Below are 19,808 nucleotides of genomic sequence, written 5' to 3' on the forward strand. Positions count from 1 at the left end.
TCTCTTCGGTGTTCACGCAGGACGATATGAATGTAGCTGAGGAGGTCACTGGGGTGAAGGGGTGTAAAATAGAAAGTATTGTAGTTGATACAGAGGATGTGTTGGATATTCTAGATGGGTTGAAAATAGATAAGTCCCCTGGTCCAGACGGGATTTACCCTAGGATTCTATGGGAGGCAAGAGAGGTGATTGCAGAGCCACTGGCTCTGATCTTCAGGTCGTCGTTGGTCTCTGGTATAGTACCGGAAGATTGGAGGACAGCGAATGTTGTCCCATTGTTTAAGAAGGGGAGCAGAGACTTCCCTGGGAATTATAGACCAGTGAGTCTTACTTCTGTAGTGGGCAAGGTTTTAGAAAGAATTATTAGGGATAGGATTTATAGTTATTTGGAGAGTAATGAATTGATTAGAGATAGTCAGCATGGTTTTGTAGCGGGAAGGTCGTGCCTTACTAACCTTATTGAGTTCTTTGAGAAGGTGACCAAAGAGGTGGATAGGGGTAAGGCAGTAGATGTGGTATATATGGATTTTAGTAAGGCGTTTGATAAGGTTCACCATGGTATGCTTCTGCAGAAAATGCAGATGTATGGGATTGGTGGTAATTTAGGTACTTGGATCAGGAATTGGTTAGCAGATAGGAGACAGAGGGTGGTGGTTGATGGTAATTATTCATCATGGAGTTCGGTTACGAGTGGTGTGCCTCAGGGATCTGTTTTGGGGCCACTGCTGTTTGTAATCTTTATTAATGATCTGGATGAGGGTATAGTTGGGTGGATTAGTAAGTTTGCTGATGACACCAAAGTCGGAGGTGTGGTAGATTGTGAGGAAGGGTGTCGAAGTTTGCAGGGTGACTTGGACAGGTTGCAGAGCTGGGCCGCGAGGTGGCGGATGGAGTTTAATGCGGAGAAGTGTGAGGTAATCCATTTCGGTAGGAATAACAGATGTGTTGAGTATAGGGCTAACGGGAGGACTTTGAATAGAGTGGAGGAGCAGAGGGATCTAGGTGTATGTGTACATAGATCCCTGAAAGTTGGGAATCAAGTAGATAAGGTTGTTAAGAAGGCGTACGGTGTCTTGGCGTTTATTGGTAGGGGGATTGAATTTAGGAGTCGCAGCGTCATGTTGCAACTGTACACAACTCTGGTGCAGCCGCACTTGGAGTACTGTGTGCAGTTCTGGTCCCCACATTACAGGAAGGATGTGGAGGCTTTGGAGAGGGTGCAGAGGAGGTTTACCAGGATGTTGCCTGGTATGCAGGGGAGGTCCTATGAGGAGAGACTGAGGGATTTGGGGTTGTTTTCACTGGAAAGAAGGCGGCTAAGAGGGGATCTTATAGAAACATATAAGATGATTAGAGGTTTAGATAGGGTGGATGGTGATAGCCTGTTTCCTCGGATGGAGAAATCTAGCACAAGGGGGCATGGCTTTAAATTAAGGGGGGGTAGTTATAGGACGGATGTCAGGGGCAGGTTCTTTACCCAGAGGGTGGTGAGGGACTGGAATGCCCTGCCTGCTGCAGTTGTAAATGCGCCTAGTTTGGGGGCGTTTAAGAGATTGGTGGATAGGTTTATGGACGAAAAGGGATTGGTTTAGATTAGTGGGTCAATGTTTTTTTTTTAAAATAAGACTGGTCGGCGCAACATTGTGGGCCGAAGGGCCTGTTCCGCGCTGTAATGTTCTATGTTCTATGTATCTTTATATCATCTACAAACTTAGCAACAGTGCCTTCAGTTCCTTCCTCCAAATCGAGCTCTGAATCAACCTCTGTAACGTAACAATAGCCATGTCGGAGGGCTAGAAGTCGCCCTGAGACTCATAGAATCATAGAAACCCTACAGTGCAGAAAGAAGCCCTTCGGCCCATCGAGTCTGCACTGAACACAATCCCACCCAAGCCTTACCCCCATATCCCTACATATTATACCCACTAATCCCTCTAACCTACGCATCCCTAAGGGGCAATTTCTTAGCACGGCCAATCAGCCTAACCCGCACATCTTTGGACTGTGGGAGGAAACCAGACCACCCGGAGGAAACCCACGCAGACACGAGGAGAATGTGCAAACTCCCACACAGACAGTGACCCGAGCCGGGATTCGAACCCGGGACCCTGGAGCTGTGAAGCAGCAGTGCTAACCCACTGTGCTACTGTGATGTGACACTCTTCATTATGTATACAACTAGGACTCCCTGACTGGGCAAGCCATCAATCAGGGAGCTCATACTCCAAGAGGCCCACCTCATGAGCTCATCGCAGGACTGTTTTACTCAGAGATGATTAAGAGGAGAATTGATCGAGATGCTCAAAACCATGAGGGGGGGGTCTGGAAAAGACTGGATGGGGATTAACTATTTGTCATAATCTTCAGAGGCAGAAATCCCTTCATCAAAACCCCTTTATTTACTATTCCGACAGCAATACACGGAGCGCAATCAGTCAGCGGCCTACCTTCAGGAGTGCCAGAGGAACTGACAGTCCCGGTTAAATACAAGGCAAAGACTCTCTGATTGGCCCATCAATTGACTTCTTAATCAAGTAGTTCATAGCCCAATAGGCCAATTTCAAATGCCTAAGTGAAGTCATTACAGTGTTCCCATCAGTGGAAGGGTTGGGAACGAGAGGGGCAAAGATTTAAGACGATTGGTAAAAGAAGCAATGGCGACGAGGTGAAATATTTCCACACAGCGGGGGTGTGGTAGGGGGTTAGGGTCTGGAATGAGAGTCTAGGAGAGGGAACTGGATTGTGAGCCGGAAAGTTTTCCGGGGGCAGTGGGGAGAAAGGGGAAGGGGGTTAGAGGGATTAGGAGAGTTACTCCAGCAAGGAGTCGGGAGGGGGAAACGATGGGCCGAACAGCCTGCAGTGTAACCATTCCCGTTCTGTGCAATGAAACCCGCCTGTGTTTTTAACAGCGAGGTGCTGGTCAGCGTCTACAACAAGAGGGAGGTCAAACCTTCAGACAACGTTATCGGAGTTATCCGGGGGAGCGAGGAACCAGGTGGGTGAGTCTGTCTATCCCGGAGAACCTGGGGCAGTGATAGTTGGACTGAGAGGGGCATTGTCCCAGGGGAGGGGCATTTGGAAGGTGAAGGGGGCATAGGGAACAGAATTGTGTGGACAGCGCTGTACACTGTGGTAGGGAGAGATGAAGTACAAAGTCAATGATGAATCAATGCGTGCAACTATTTGGAACAGATTGGCTAGAATTTAGCTTTGGTAATGGGGGCACCAAATGGTGGTAGGCCCACCTCGCCACTCCTCCCCACCGCACCCCTCTTGGCAAAGAGCCAGGGGTACATCAGGCACATGGCTGGCCACCTTAGATCCCCTTGCTGAGATTTAGGACCCTAGCAGGGTGAACTCCACCCCCACTTCCCCCATGGAGAGCTGTTGGCCAATCAGAGGCTGGCGGTCATCCCTTGCCTGCAGTGCCACTGGGAATGGTGGCTGCTGCCGGTACTGCACCCAGGGAAAGGCCAAGAGTCACTGATTAGCCCAGGTACAGGTTAATTGGGGTGGGGTAGAGGTCCGTAGGGAGATGGGGTTGCTGGATTGTGGGAAGGCAGTGGAGGGCTGTGGGACACAGGGGTGTTGAGAGGGTGGGAGGTGTGGCTTTGAGCGAGGCAGTGGGGTGAGGGTCTGAAAGTGGACAGCTGTCCCTCAGCACTAACCCTCCAACAGTGCTGCACTCCCTCAGCACCGACCCTCTGACAGTGCGGCACTCCCTCAGCACTGACCCTCTGACAGTGCGGCGCTCCCTCAGCACTGACCCTCCCACAGTGCGGCGCTCCCTCAGCACTGACCCTCCGACAGCGCGGCGCTCCCTCAGCACCGACCCTCTGACAGCGCGGCGCTCCCTCAGCACTGACCCTCCGACAGTGCGGCGCTCCCTCAGCACTGACCCTCCGACAGTGCGGCGCTCCCTCAGCACCGACCCTCCGACAGTGCGGCGCTCCCTCAGCACCGACCCTCCGACAGTGCGGCGCTCCCTCAGCACCGACCCTCCGACAGTGCGGCGCTCCCTCAGCACCGACCCTCCGACAGTGCGGCGCTCCCTCAGCACCGACCCTCCGACAGTGCGGCGCTCCCTCAGCACCGACCCTCCGACAGTGCGGCGCTCCCTCAGCACCGACCCTCCGACAGTGCGGCGCTCCCTCAGCACCGACCCTCCGACAGTGCGGCGCTCCCTCAGCACCGACCCTCCGACAGCGCGGCGCTCCCTCAGCACCGACCCTCCGACAGCGCGGCGCTCCCTCAGCACCGACCCTCCGACAGCGCGGCGCTCCCTCAGCACCGACCCTCCGACAGCGCGGCGCTCCCTCAGCACCGACCCTCCGACAGCGCGGCGCTCCCTCAGCACCGACCCTCCGACAGCGCGGCGCTCCCTCAGCACCGACCCTCCGACAGCGCGGCGCTCCCTCAGCACCGACCCTCCGACAGCGCGGCGCTCCCTCAGCACCGACCCTCCGACAGCGCGGCGCTCCCTCAGCACCGACCCTCCGACAGCGCGGCGCTCCCTCAGCACCGACCCTCCGACAGCGCGGCGCTCCCTCAGCACCGACCCTCCGACAGCGCGGCGCTCCCTCAGCACCGACCCTCCGACAGCGCGGCGCTCCCTCAGCACCGACCCTCCGACAGCGCGGCGCTCCCTCAGCACCGACCCTCCGACAGCGCGGCGCTCCCTCAGCACCGACCCTCCGACAGCGCGGCGCTCCCTCAGCACCGACCCTCCGACAGCGCGGCGCTCCCTCAGCACCGACCCTCCGACAGCGCGGCGCTCCCTCAGCACCGACCCTCCGACAGCGCGGCGCTCCCTCAGCACCGACCCTCCGACAGCGCGGCGCTCCCTCAGCACCGACCCTCCGACAGCGCGGCGCTCCCTCAGCACCGACCCTCCGACAGCGCGGCGCTCCCTCAGCACCGACCCTCCGACAGCGCGGCGCTCCCTCAGCACCGACCCTCCGACAGCGCGGCGCTCCCTCAGCACCGACCCTCCGACAGCGCGGCGCTCCCTCAGCACCGACCCTCCGACAGCGCGGCGCTCCCTCAGCACCGACCCTCCGACAGCGCGGCGCTCCCTCAGCACCGACCCTCCGACAGCGCGGCGCTCCCTCAGCACCGACCCTCCGACAGCGCGGCGCTCCCTCAGCACCGACCCTCCGACAGCGCGGCGCTCCCTCAGCACCGACCCTCCGACAGCGCGGCGCTCCCTCAGCACCGACCCTCCGACAGCGCGGCGCTCCCTCAGCACCGACCCTCCGACAGCGCGGCGCTCCCTCAGCACCGACCCTCCGACAGCGCGGCGCTCCCTCAGCACCGACCCTCCGACAGCGCGGCGCTCCCTCAGCACCGACCCTCCGACAGCGCGGCGCTCCCTCAGCACCGACCCTCCGACAGCGCGGCGCTCCCTCAGCACCGACCCTCCGACAGCGCGGCGCTCCCTCAGCACCGACCCTCCGACAGCGCGGCGCTCCCTCAGCACCGACCCTCCGACAGCGCGGCGCTCCCTCAGCACCGACCCTCCGACAGCGCGGCGCTCCCTCAGCACCGACCCTCCGACAGCGCGGCGCTCCCTCAGCACCGACCCTCCGACAGCGCGGCGCTCCCTCAGCACCGACCCTCCGACAGCGCGGCGCTCCCTCAGCACCGACCCTCCGACAGCGCGGCGCTCCCTCAGCACCGACCCTCCGACAGCGCGGCGCTCCCTCAGCACCGACCCTCCGACAGCGCGGCGCTCCCTCAGCACCGACCCTCCGACAGCGCGGCGCTCCCTCAGCACCGACCCTCCGACAGCGCGGCGCTCCCTCAGCACCGACCCTCCGACAGCGCGGCGCTCCCTCAGCACCGACCCTCCGACAGCGCGGCGCTCCCTCAGCACCGACCCTCCGACAGCGCGGCGCTCCCTCAGCACCGACCCTCCGACAGCGCGGCGCTCCCTCAGCACCGACCCTCCGACAGCGCGGCGCTCCCTCAGCACCGACCCTCCGACAGCGCGGCGCTCCCTCAGCACCGACCCTCCGACAGCGCGGCGCTCCCTCAGCACCGACCCTCCGACAGCGCGGCGCTCCCTCAGCACCGACCCTCCGACAGTGCGGCGCTCCCTCAGCACTGACTGTGTGATGTCCCCACTGGTTGACCTGCCTGACCCAAGTTGAATGGATATTTTTGTCCCTCTGGGTCTAAGGTTTGCTCTCTTTCCAGATCGCTATGTTATCTACGGCAATCACCGAGACAGCTGGGTCCACGGTGCCATTGACCCCAGTAGTGGCACGGCCGTCATGTTGGAAATCAGCAGAGTCCTGGGCAAGATGGTGAAGGAAGGTGAGTGAGCGGGCACAGTGCACTCTGACCTTTCACCTCTGGGAAGGCCTGCCCAGCCTAACGGCAAGGCCCCAGTTTCCCTTCTTGGTCACTCTAATTATCGAGGGCAATGTGGAGGGAGGAAGGAGATGATGGAAACTGCACTTCCATTTCCCCAACACCAACTGCGGTATCCCTACAGCGCAGAAGGAGGCCATTCGGCCCATCCTCAAGCCAAACCAAGTCAGTCAAACCAGAGCTGAAATGATGCGTAGGAAACATTAAACATAGAAATTGGAGGCAGGATTAGGCCATTTGGCCCATCGAGCTTGCTTCGCCATTCATTTTGATAGAAGATGGGAGGAGGAGGAGGCCATTCGGCCCTTTGAACCTACTCCTCCATTCATCACCATCATGGCTGATCGTCCAATTCAATAGCCTCATCCTGCTTTCTCCCCATAACCTTTGATCCCGTTCACCCCAAGTGCTATATCCAGGCGCCTCTTGAATACATTCAATATTTCGGCATCAACTACTTCTTGTGGGAATGAATTCCACAGGCTCACCGGGTGAAGAAATGTCTCCTCACCTCTGTCCTAAATGGTCTACCCCCAATCCTCAGACTGTGACCCCCTGGTCCTGGATCATCAAATTCACATCCCTCATTCCCCTTATCCCTCAAAGAGCGATATCTTATTTCCTGAAATCACACAACGTTTTGGCCTCAACTACTTTCTGTGGGAGTGAATTCCACCGCTCTCTGGGTGAAGAAATTTCTCCTCACCTCAGTCCTAAAAGGTTTACCCCCTTATCCTCAAACTGTGACCCCCTAGTTCTGGACCCTTTTGTATCTCTCCTCTCTCACCTTAAACCTGTGCCCTCTCCTCCCTTTGGGAAAAGACATTGACTAACTAGCTGATCTGTGCCCCTCATTATTTTATAGATCTCTATAAGATCACCCCTCAGCCTCCTACACTCCAGAGAAAAAAGTCCCAGTCTATCCAGCCTCTCCTTATAACTCAATCCATCAAGTCCTGGCAGCATCCTAGTAAATCTTTTCTGCGCTCTTTCTAGTTTAATAATATCCTTTCCATAATAGGGTGACCCAGAATTACACACAGTATTCCAAGTGTGGCCTTACCAATGTCTTGTACAACTTCAACAAGTCGTCCCAACTCCTGTATTCAATGTTCTGACCGATGAAACCAAGCATGCCGAATGCCTTCTTCACCACTCTGTCCACCTGTGACTCCACTTTCAAGGAGCTATGAACCTGTACCCCTAGATCTCTTTGTTCTGTAACTCTCCCCAGTGCCCTACCATTAACTGAGTAAGTCCTGCCCTGGTTCAATCGACCAAAATGCATCACCTCGCATTTATCTAAATTAAACTCCATCTGCCATTCGTCAGCCCACTGGCCTAATTGATCAAGATCCCGTTGCAATTGGAGATAACTTTCTTCACTGTCCACTATGCCACCAATCTTGGTGTCATCTGCAAACTTACTAACCACCATGCTTCCTATATTCTCATCCAAATCATTAATATAAATGACAAATTACAGTGAACCCAGCACTGATCCCTGAGGCACAGCACATCCACATCATGCACACCATTGATCACAAGCCTCCAGTTTCAAAAATAACTCTCTACAACCACCCTCTGGCTTCCGTCAAGCCAATTTTGTATCCATTTAGATACCTTGCCCTGGATCCCCTCAGATTTAACCTTATGCAACAACCTACCATGAGGTACCTTGTCAAAGGCCTTGCTAAAGTCCATGTAGACAACATCAACTGCACTGCCCTCATCTACCTTCTTGGTTACCCCTTCAAAACAACTGAGAGATTAAACTAAAACATGGAATGTTCTGCGGAAATAAAACCCATCTCCAGTCGTGTAACCTGACCTGTCGATCAAGTTCCACCCAGAAAGGACCTTAAACCCCCAGGACACTGCATTAGTTCAGATTAAAACCAACATTGCTTCAGTTAGGCTGCCTCAGTAACAATACAGAACACCAGGTGCAGACAGCACGGTGCCGACACAATCCAGGGTCTGCTGGAAACATCCTGCAGAGAAACACGATCGAAATGCATTTCTTAAAGGCACAGTATCGTCACATTAATTACAAGTTGTTGTTGTTGTAGGAAAATGGCGCCCCCGGCGCTCCATCATCTTCGGCAGCTGGGGGGCAGAGGAGTTCGGCCTCATTGGCTCCACGGAATGGACTGAGGTAACGGAGTGAGGTGGGGGAGGAGGGACGGGGAGGGCAAATGGACAGGGTCATGCCTCCCCACCTCCGCCTGTCTGGGTACACCAGGCAAAGTCTTTGACAACCTGAGGGGTGGAGCTGAGCACCACGAGGCGAGGGTGGGAAAGCGGCCGGGGCGAGAAATAGCCCGGGCCGTGGAGTAGGGATGTGTGACCGCAGCTCTGAGGTGGTTTGGAGCCCCTGAGGGGGGCCGCAGAGGGAAGGATGGGGCTGGTCAGCTCCCCAGAGTGTGAGAAAGTTCATGGGAAGAGAATGGGGCAGGGAGGGAGGAGGATTGCAGACAGGAACTGGACAGCTGACCCAACCCGAACAGGTCAGGCACGCAGTGCACTGAGAATCCTCGGCTAGGACAGAGTGCTGGAGCGTTGGCAGTGACTGTTCTCCCTCAGTCGTTGTTGGATGATAGTTAATACAGTTTTGATGCTGGTGTATAAACCCTTGGTAAGGCCGCATTTGGAGTATTGCGTGCAGTTCTGGTCACCACACTACCGGAAGGATGTGGAAGCTTTGGAGAGAGAAGGTTCACCAGGATGTTGCCCTGGTCTCGAGGCCATTGGCGATGAGGAGAGGTCGGATAGACTGGGATTGTTTTCACTGGAGAGTGAGTGGGGGGGGAGACCCTGATAGAGGGTCTACAACATGATGAGAGGCGGGTGGATAGTCAGAGGCTTTTTCCCCCAGGGTGGAAGGGTCAATTACACGGGGGGGGGCACAGGTTCAAGGTGAGAGGGGGGGAAGTTTAAGGGAGATGTGCAGGGGGGAGTTTTTCACGCAGAGAGGGGTGGGTGCCTGGAACGCACTGCCAGAGGAGGGGGTGGAAGCAGGAACATTAGCAACATTTAAGAGGCATCTGGATGGGGACATGAATAGGGAGGGAATAGAGGGATAGGGACTGAGTGAGGGCAGGAGGGGTTTTGTTAGTTAGGACATCATGATCAGTACGGGCTTGGAGGGGCCGACTGTGCTCGACTGTTCTTTGTTGTAAGGCACACTCAGCACCCTCCAGTGTCCTGCTCACCCCTGGGTGCACAAAGTAAGGGTGAATTGGGGTATGTAGGGTTGGGGCACAGATTGAAGGGGATGTCTAAGCTCCCGCCACACATTAGCTTGGTTTTTCTAACCCTTGGTGTTGCAGGGGGAGCACCCCCTACTCCCCCAAACATCCAGCCCCGCCAGCATCCTACCACCCACACCCCCGCACCGAGTAATGGCCAAGGGACCTTTTACATCCATCTGACACGGGAATAGGGACTTAGCACTGACTCTCCGACAGTGCAGCACTCCCTCGGCACTGACCCTCTGACAGTGCGGCGCTCCCTCAGCACTGACCCTCTGACAGTGCGGCACTCCCTCAGCACTGACCCTCTGACAGTGCGGCGCTCCCTCAGCACTGACCCTCTGACAGTGCGGCACTCCCTCAGCACTGACCCTCTGACAGTGCGGCACTCCCTCAGCACTGACCCTCTGACAGTGCGGCACTCCCTCAGCACTGACCCTCTGACAGTGCGGCACTCCCTCAGCACTGACCCTCTGACAGTGCGGCGCTCCCTCAGCACTGACCCTCTGACAGTGCGGCACTCCCTCGGCACTGACCCTCTGACAGTGCGGCACTCCCTCGGCACTGACCCTCTGACAGTGCGGCGCTCCCTCAGCACTGACCCTCTGACAGTGCGGCGCTCCCTCAGCACTGACCCTCTGACAGTGCGGCACTCCCTCAGCACCGACCTTGGGAATCGCTTTGGAGTGGATCCCGATCTGTGGTGGGGAGCAATTACAATGGGTCATTTGTCCAGATTCCTGATTGTGATCTCTCCCTTGTCCAGGAAAACTACAAGAAGCTGATCGAGAGAACTGTGGGCTACATCAACGTAGATATCGCCGTGTTTGGTAAGAGTATCGGACCCCCCTCAGTAAGCACTCTCCCCCGCCACCCCCCCTTCCTCTCCCACTGCCCCCCCACCCCCACCCCATCTCTGACACATTCTGTCTTTACCCTTCTCTCTCTCTTTCTCTCTGTTTCACTCGTTTTGTCTTTCTCCTCTCCACCCTCTCTCCCTCATTTCCTCCCCTCTTTTCTATGTGACGTTGAGTGTGTAGCTAATGTCCCCCTTTTCTCCACCTTTCTGTGCTCCCCTCCCCACACACACACACACACATACACACACACCACACCCCCCCCCACACACATATACATACACACACACACACACACACATATACAGACACACACATACACACACACACACACATATACAGACACACACATATACACACACACACACATATACATACACACACACACATATACATACACACACACATATACATATACACACACACACACATATACACACACACACACACACACACACACACACATATACACACACGTGCACGTCACCCAGTCCTAGTCAGCAGCAATCTTGCTCGTGTCCCTCACTTTAATCCCCCTTTCCTCTTTCCCAGGACCTGTATCCCTCCTTCCCCGCTCTCCCTGTCTGTCCACACCCAAGTAACGGGCCGTAAAGAGGCCATTCGGCCCCACAGTGAATTCTAGTGTTTCTGCTCCTCATGACCCTGCTGTCACCCTCTCTACATCTTCCCCAATCATCACCATATCCTCCATTCCTTTCTCCCTGTTTATCCAGTGTGTTTATCCAGCTTCCCTATTTAAATGTGTCAACACTATTCACCACATCCTCTCCCCGTGGGAGAGAGTCTCACATTCTCCTTCCACTCCCCCCGTGGGAGCAAGTCCCACATTCTCCCCCACTCCCCGTGGGAGCGAGTCCCACATTCTCCCACACTCCCCCCGTGGGAGTGAGTCCCACATTCTCCCCCACTCCCCGTGGGAGTGAGTCCCACATTCTGCCCCACCCCCTGTGTAAAGACAGTTCAAAGTCTGACAACACCAGGTTTTAGTCCAACCGATTTATTTGATAATACTCACAAGCTTTCGAGGGGACTGCCTCTTCGTCAGGTGAATGGAGAGTTCTGGCCTCAGACAGAGCATACAAAGCACAGACAGTTTAGAGATTACTGATTAGAATGCGAATCCTTACACCTAACCTGCTGTTCAAGACCTGAAGTGGCTGGCAACGTGAGTGGAAGGAGCACTGATCACAGGTTAGAGATGTGTATTGTCTCCAGACAGTACAGTAAGTGAGGTTTTGCAAACCCAGGCAAGTCACGGGGGTTACAGATAGTGCGACATGAACCCAACACAGTTCTCCAGATTCCCAGGCTGGATCCATCAATGACTGTTATCTATCAATGGCTCCCCATTAATACAGCAATATCTTCCCTACACCCACCCTATCGGAGCCTATGCACAATATCAAAGGCCCTCCGTCAGCTCACACCCCCGCCCCCTCTGGATAAAGCATTCCGGCCCGTTCAGCCTTTCCTGGTAGTGTTGACAGCGCGGTAGCGATGGGGTGGGTTTGACAGCTCGGTGGATGGGGAGGGTGAGAGGGAGGGGTTTATACTGACGATTCTTTCTCTGTGTGTGAACATTGCAGCCAACGCTACATTCAGAGCCTATGGATCACCGGCTGTGCAAGGTGTGGTCTTTGACGCAGCGCGGCAGGTAAACAATGTCTGATTCCTGCCTGGGCGGCACAGTGGCGCTGCTGCCTCACAGCGCCAGGGATCTGGGTTCAATTCCCAGCTTGGGTCACTGTCTGTGTGGAGTTTGCACGTTCTTCCCGTGCCTGCATGGGTTTCCTCCGGGTGCTCCGGTTTTCTCCCATACTTCAAAGATGTGCAGGTTAGGGTGGATTGGCCATGATAAATTGTCCCTTAGTGTCCAAAGATGTGTAGGTTAGGTGGATTGGCCATGCTAAATTGCCCCTTAGTGTCCAAAGATGTGCGGGTTAGAACATAGAACATAGAACATTACAGCGCAGAACAGGCCCTTCGGCCCACGATGTTGCGCCGACCAGTTACAAAAACAATGACCCACTAGCCTATATCAATCCCTTTTCGTCCATAAACCTATCCAGAGATCTCTTAAACGCCCCCAAACTAGACGCATTTACAACTGCAGCAGGCAGGGCATTCCAATCCCTCACCACCCGCTGGGTAAAGAACCTACCCCTGACATCCGTCCTGTAGCTACCCCCCCTTAATTTAAAGCCATGCCCCCTCGTGCTAGCTTTCTCCATCCGAGGAAAAAGCTATCACTATCCACCCTATCTAAACCTCTAATCATCTTATATGTTTCAATAAGATCCCTCTTAGCCGCCTTCTTTCCAACGAAAACAACCCTAAATCCCTCAGTCTCTCCTCATAGGACCTCCCCACCATACCAGGCAACATCCTAGTAAACCTCCTCTGCACCCTCTCCAACGCCTCCACATCCTTCTTGTAATGCGGGGACCAGAACTGCACACAGTACTCCAAGTGCGGCCGCACTAGAGTAGTGTACAGTTGCAACATTACACTGCGACTCCTAAATTCAATCCCCCTACCAATAAACGCCAAGACACCGTACGCCTTCTTAACAACCTTATCTACTTGATTCCCAACTTTCAGGGATCTATGTACACACACACCTAGATCCCTCTGTTCATCCACACTATTCAAAGTCCTCCCGTTAGCCCTATACTCGACACATCTGTTGCTCCTACCAAAGTGAATTACCTCACACTTCTCCGCATTAAACTCCATCCGCCACCTCTCGGCCCAGCTCTGCAACCTATCTAAGTCTCCCTGCAGACTATGACACCCTTCCTCACAATCTACCACACCTCCAACTTTGGTGTCATCAGCAAATTTACTAATCCACCCAACTATACCCTCATCCAGATCATTAATAAAAATTACAAACAACAGTGGCCCCAAAACAGATCCCTGAGGCACACCACTCGTAACTGTACTCCATGATGAATATTTACCATCCACCACCACCCTCTGTCTCCTATCTGATAGCCAATTCCTGATCCAACTTCCTAGATTACCCACAATCCCATACATCTGCATTTTCTGCAGAAGCCTACCATGGTGAACCTTATCGAACGTTAGGTGGATTGGCCATGCTAAATTGCCCCTTAGTGTGCAAAGATGTGTAGGTTAGGTGGATTGGCCATGCTAAATTGACCCTTTGTAATTGTCCACCTACAGTGCTGTTAGGGAGGCTTTGTAATTGTCCACCTACAGTGCTGTTAGGGAGGGAGTTCCAGGATTGCGATTGGACATCAGTTAGTCCCCGTGTGGTGTAGGTACACCCATAGTGCTGTTAGGGAGGGAGATCCAGGATTTTGACCCCAGCCACAGTGAAGGAACGGCCGATATATTTCCAAGTCGGGTTGGTGAGTGGTTCGGTGGGGAACGTTTGACCACTTCAGCGATGTTGGGTGGAAATCCCAGGAAGCCGCTGTCCCCCTGAGAGTCTCCTGCTGTGACTGAGCTCCGAGTGGCAGGGTTGCCTCGTGATCACTGTGCCCACCGTACCCATGACACGCCCACCCAGTGGGAGCTGCCACTGAGAGACCAACTCCTCCACGCTGGGCACATTGGCTGGGGAAGGAGCTGACTGGCCAATCCATTAGACCATAATACATAGGAGCAGAATTAGGCCACTCGGCCCATCGAGTCTGCTCCGCCATGGCTGATATTTTTCTCATCCCCATTCTCCTGCCTTTTCCCCGTAACCCCTGATCCCCTTATTAATCAGGAACCAATCTATCTCTGTCTCAAAGACACTCAGTGACCCGGCCTCCTCTGCAGCAAAGAGTTCCACACATTCCCCACTCTCTGGCTGAAGAAATTCCTCCTCATTTCTGTTTTAAAGGATTGTCCCTTTAGCCTGAGGTTGTTCCCTCTGGTTCTAGTTTTTCCTACTAGTGGAAACATCCTCTCCACATCCACTCTATCCAGGGGCCTCGCAGTATCCTGTAAGTTTCAATAAGATGCCCCCCCATCCTTCTGAACTTCAAACGGGTACAGACCCAGAGTCCTCAACCCGACAAGCTCTTCATTCCAGGGATCATTCTTGTGAACCTCCTCTGGACCCTCTCCAAGGCCGGTACGTCCTTCCTTAGAAACGGGGCCCAAAACTGTTCATAATCCTCCAAATAGGGTCTGACCAGAGCCTTATCCAGCCTCAGAAGTATTCAGAATCCCCTTCCTTGTCACCGAATTTGGAGGATCTTGCAGGAGACACTGACGGCGGAAGATCTCCAGTGATTTGCAGTGTCTACCATAACTGGGGGAAGCGATGGCCCAGTGGTATTATCGCTAGACTATTAATCCAGAAACTCAGCTAATGTTCTGGGGGACCCGGGTTCAAGTCCCACCACAGCAGATGGTGGAATTTGAATTCAATAAAAAAAACTGGAATTAAGAATCTACCGATGACCCATTGTGGGAAAAACCCATCTGGTTCCCTTTAGGGAAGGAAATCTGCCGTCCTTACCCCGGTCTGGCCTTCATGTGACTCCAGACCCACAGCAATGGGGTTGACTCTCAACTGCCCTCCAAAGGTAACTAGGGATGGGCAATAAATGCTGGCCCAGCCAGCGACACCCGTGTCCCAGGGATGAGTGAGTTGTCCAATCCCCCCGCAGTGTTCAGGGGGAGAAGGAATTTCCTGCTGTTCAGTAAACCATGTGGGTTTGAGATCCTGCAGAGTTTCTGATGCAGTGTCTTGTGCTGAAACCGGGCCTGGGCTTTCCTGATCCTGCTGTTTTGTGATTAGGTCTCAATTCCGGGGAACCAGGATCTGTCTGTGTACGAGAACTGGAAGAAGCATTCAAATCGCTCAAGTACTGTCCACGGCCTCATCCCAAAGTAAGCTCTCTCCCTCTCTGCCCGTGTTTTAGCACAGCGGTGATGTGGAGATGCCCGGCGTTGGACTGGGGTAAGAAGTCTCACAACACCAGGTTAAAGTCCAACCGGTTTATTTGGTAGTAAACGCCACGAGCTTTCGGGGTTTGACCCTTCGTCAGGTGAATGGAGAGTTCCTGACGAAGGAGCAGCGTTCCGAAAGCTAGTGGCACTTACTACCAAATAAACCGGTTGGACTTTAACCTGGTGTTGTGAGACTTCTTACTGTGTTTAGCCCAATGGCACAGTGGGTTAGCACTGCTGCCTCACAGCGCCAGGGTCCCTGGGTTCGATTCCCCGGCTCGGGTCACTGTCTGTGTGGAGTTTGCACATTCTCCTCGTGTCTGCGTGGGTTTCCTCCGGGTGCTCCGGTTTCCTCCCGCAGTCCCACAGATATGGGGGTTAGGTGGATTGGCCGTGCTAAAATTGCCCCTTAGTGTCCAAAGATGTGTAGGTTAGGTAGAAAGGGGGGGGGGGGTGCTGGAGGAGGGCAAGGAGGGAGGAGACAGAGGGGCTGGGGGAGGAGGAGAATGGGTGGGCTGGGGGAGGGGTTAAGAGTCAGAGGGGAGGGAGGCTGGGGAAGGGAGGAGAGGGGCAATGGGGACGGGGAAGGGAGACGTGAGGGGAGGGCTGGGGGGGGCACTGGGGGAGGGGGTCACTATTAAACCCAGCGCTGTGTCTCTCTCTAAGCTTTTCCTGCCTTTCCACAGCATGGGGAGCCTGGGAGCCGGCAGCGACTACGCCCCCTTCTTCCATTACCTCGGAATCAGCTCCATGGACCTCGCGTACACATACGATAAGGTAGGCAAAGTGTCTGCTCGTTCCCACACCCCCAGGGAGCGGCCGTTTGATTTGAGAGGCTGGCCGAGGAGGGGCTACATTGGTGAGGCTGAGGGTGCCGGCGTCCGTGCCCCTGTGTGCCGGCGTCCGTGCCCCTGTGTGCCGGCGTCCGTGCCCCTGTGGGCCGGCGTCCCTGTCTCTGTGCCGGTCTCGGTGTCGATGTGTCTCTGCCACTATTGGTGCCTTTCCTGAAGGAGCAGATTCCATGAAATCTCACCCAGTTTCCTCTCCGCAGACAAAAACGGGAGCTCGGATCTACCCTGCTTATCACACAGCCTATGACACCTTTGATTACGCCTCTCGTTTCATCGACCCAGGTGAGTGTGTGCTGCCAGCTCAGAGCACCAGGAGCGGCAAGGAGAAGGAGTTTGGGCTGGGGTAGGTAGGGATATACATCTGATTCTCAGTGTGGATGTCACTGTAACTGTACCATTCCATCGGAGATCAGGACATGACATAGAACATAGAACATTCCAGCGCAGTACAGGCCCTTCGGCCCTCGATGTTGCGCCGACCAGTGGAACCAATCTAATGACCCTCTAACCTAAACTATTCCAATGTTCTCCATTTGCCTATCCACTGACCATTTGAACGCCCTTAAAGTTGGCGAGTCCACAACTGCTGCAGGCAGGGCATTCCACGCCCTCTGAGTAAAGAACCTACCCCCGTCCTATAATTACCACCCCTTAATTTAAAGCTATGTCCCCTCGTGTTAGCCATCACCATCCGAGGAAAAAGGCTCTCACTGTCCACCCTCTGATCATCTTGTCTGCCTCAATTAGGTCACCTCTCAACCTTCTTCTCTCTAATGAAAATAACCTCAAGTCCCTCAGCCTTTCCTCGTAAGACCTTCCCACCATACCGGGCAACATCCTGGTAAACCTCCTCTGCACCCTTTCCAATGCCTCCACATCTTTCTTATAATGCGGCGACCAGAACTGTACGCAATACTCCAAGTGCGGCCGCACCAGAGTTTTGTACAGTTGCAACATGACCTCACGGCTCCAAAATTCAATCCCTCTCCCAATAAAGCTAACACACCGTACGCCTTCTTATCAACATGGGTGCCAACTTTCAGGGATCTACGCACATGGAAAGTCCATCCACAGCAGCAGTCGGTTACAGTGAGGGTCTTGCGGAGCAATAGCACGGTGCGATGGTGAGCGAGGAACGAGACAGAAGCTGCAATCTCTCACCCAGGCTCCAGCTAGCCAGTAAAGACTAGCTGGAAATGAAGTGTGGCGGCTACAGTGTTAAGCAGCTAACTCTGGGAGAACAGTCGGCCTCACATACCCTCAACAACAGCTCAAACACACAAAGGAAAATGTGCAAGTCCTTTTCTCTTCATAACGCGGTGGCACAGTGGGTTAGCACTGCTGCCTCACAGCGCCAGGGACCCGGGTTCGATTCCCGGCTCGGGTCACTGTCTGTGCAGAATCTGCACGTTCTCCCCGTGTCTGCGTGGGAAGGCCAAACCTCTGTTAAATAACAAATGGGGAGGGGGTGGGGCACGGTGTTTAACGCTGCTGTCTCACAGCGCCAGGGTCCCGGGTTCGATTCCCGGCTCGGGTCACTGTCTGTGTGAAGTTTGCACGTTCTCCTCGTGTCTGCGTGGGTTTCCTCCGGGTGCTCCGGTTTCCCCCCACAGTCCAACAATGTGCAGGTTAGGTGGATTGGCCATGCTACATTGCCCCTTAGTGTTTCAGGGAGCGTAGGTTAGAGGATGAATATGGGGGGTTATAGGGACAGGGCCTGGGTGGGATTGTTATCGATGGGCCAAATGGCCTCCTTCTGCACTGTAGGGATTCGATATTTCTGTCCCTTTAAATGCAGCTGGTGGTCTAGAAACTGTAAATTATCAACAAGTTAATTTATTAGTGTCACAAGTAGGCTTATGTTAACACTGCAATGAAGTTTCTGTGAAAATCCTCTCGTCGCCACACTGCAGCACCTGTTCGGGTTACACTGAGGGAGAATTTAGCACCCTAACCCTCATGGCTTCTGGACTGTGGGGGAAACCGGAGCACCCGGAGGAAACCCACGCAGACACGAGGAGAACGTGCAAACTTCACACAGACAGTGACCCGAGCCGGGAATCGAACCCGGGACCCTGGCGCTGTGAGACAGCAGTGCTAACCACCGTGCCCCACCCCCTCCCCATTTGTTATTTAACAGAGGTTTGGCCTTCCTGTGCAGCTGAGGCCTACTCCCAGCCCAGAAGCCTGGTGAAGGCCCGCAGACGTGTCCTGGCTGGATGTTAATCCTCTATCTTCCAATGGCTGCTGTCTATTTACCCTACACCGTACACGTGTTGTTAATTATCCCGGACTCACTCCCACCCTCCTTCTTTAGGGTTCACCAGCCATCAGACGGTGGCGAGGACGGCTGGGAATGTGCTGGTGCGTCTGGCTGACAGCGCCATCCTCCCACTCAATGTCAGTGACTACAGTGAAGCAATCCACCAACTCTACCAGACAGCAGAGGAGCAACTCGGCACGGAACTCAAAGCACAGAACATCTCCCTGGGTAATAACACTGAACCTACAGCCCCGCTCAACACACACTCACACTCACCCCCAGACACACACACACACACACACACACTCACCCCCAAACACACACACACACTCACCCCCAGACACACACACACACACACACTCACCCCCAGACACACACACACACACTCACCCCCAGACACACACACACACACTCACCCCCAGACACACACACACACACACACTCACCCCCAGACACACACACACACACTCACCCCCAGACACACACACACACACACACACACACACACTCACCCCCAGACACACACACACGCACACTCACCCCCAGACACACACACACTCACCCCCAGACACACACACACACTCACCCTCACCCCCAGACACACACACACACACACACCACACCCTCACCCCCAGACACACACACACACACACACACCCTCACCCCCAGACACACACACACACTCACCCTCACCCCCAGACACACACACACACACTCACCCTCACCCCCAGACACACACACACACACACACACACACCCTCACCCCCAGACACACACACACACACTCACCCTCACCCCCAGACACACACACACACACACACTCACCCTCACTCCCAGACACACACACATCTCCCTGGGTAATATCCCTGAACCTACAGCCCCGCTCGACACTCACCCTCACCCCCAGACACACACACACACACACTCACCCTCACCCCCAGACACACACACACATCTTGGGATCTCCCTCTGATCCCGGGCTCTCTCTCTCTGAACTCTGTCCCTGATCTTTTCCAGATCCTCTCCATGCCGCGGTGAAGATGTTTAGTGAAGCCTGTCACAAATTCCAGGTTGAAATCTCGGAGATGCAGGATCTGAAGACGAGGTGTGTGCCCTGTGCCCTCTGACCCCCAGTGCCCTGTGCCCTCTGACCCCCGGTGCCCTGTGTTAAGCATGACCTCTGAACCTGCCTGATGGACCATGTGATATTGATGGTGTTAGGATTCCCCTTCGGATTGGAGGCATCCTATCAGGACATCATGGCTTTCAT

The 19,808-nt window shown here is 54.7% G+C and overlaps 1 protein-coding gene across 1 annotated transcript in view; it reads left to right on the plus strand.

The window, feature by feature from the left end:
- The window catches only part of naaladl1 (N-acetylated alpha-linked acidic dipeptidase like 1), a gene marked incomplete at its 3' end in the record, with an annotated part of 35,590 nt that extends 15,947 nt beyond the window's left edge, over nucleotides 1-19,643 (plus strand). The window contains exons 8-17 of the mRNA XM_080183827.1: nucleotides 2,910-2,995; nucleotides 6,199-6,318; nucleotides 8,448-8,533; nucleotides 10,396-10,459; nucleotides 12,094-12,161; nucleotides 15,273-15,364; nucleotides 16,111-16,201; nucleotides 16,476-16,557; nucleotides 18,593-18,766; nucleotides 19,556-19,643. Coding sequence (XP_080039953.1) covers nucleotides 2,910-2,995; nucleotides 6,199-6,318; nucleotides 8,448-8,533; nucleotides 10,396-10,459; nucleotides 12,094-12,161; nucleotides 15,273-15,364; nucleotides 16,111-16,201; nucleotides 16,476-16,557; nucleotides 18,593-18,766; nucleotides 19,556-19,643 — 951 coding nt within the window. The remainder of the gene's footprint in view (nucleotides 1-2,909; nucleotides 2,996-6,198; nucleotides 6,319-8,447; nucleotides 8,534-10,395; nucleotides 10,460-12,093; nucleotides 12,162-15,272; nucleotides 15,365-16,110; nucleotides 16,202-16,475; nucleotides 16,558-18,592; nucleotides 18,767-19,555) is intronic.
- Between the last annotated feature and the right edge of the window lie 165 nt (nucleotides 19,644-19,808).

The sequence above is a fragment of the Carcharhinus amblyrhynchos genome, unplaced genomic scaffold (genome assembly GCF_965287045.1).
Source record: "Carcharhinus amblyrhynchos unplaced genomic scaffold, sCarAmb.v2.hapA scaffold_435, whole genome shotgun sequence".
Classification (NCBI taxonomy): Eukaryota; Metazoa; Chordata; class Chondrichthyes; order Carcharhiniformes; family Carcharhinidae; genus Carcharhinus; species Carcharhinus amblyrhynchos.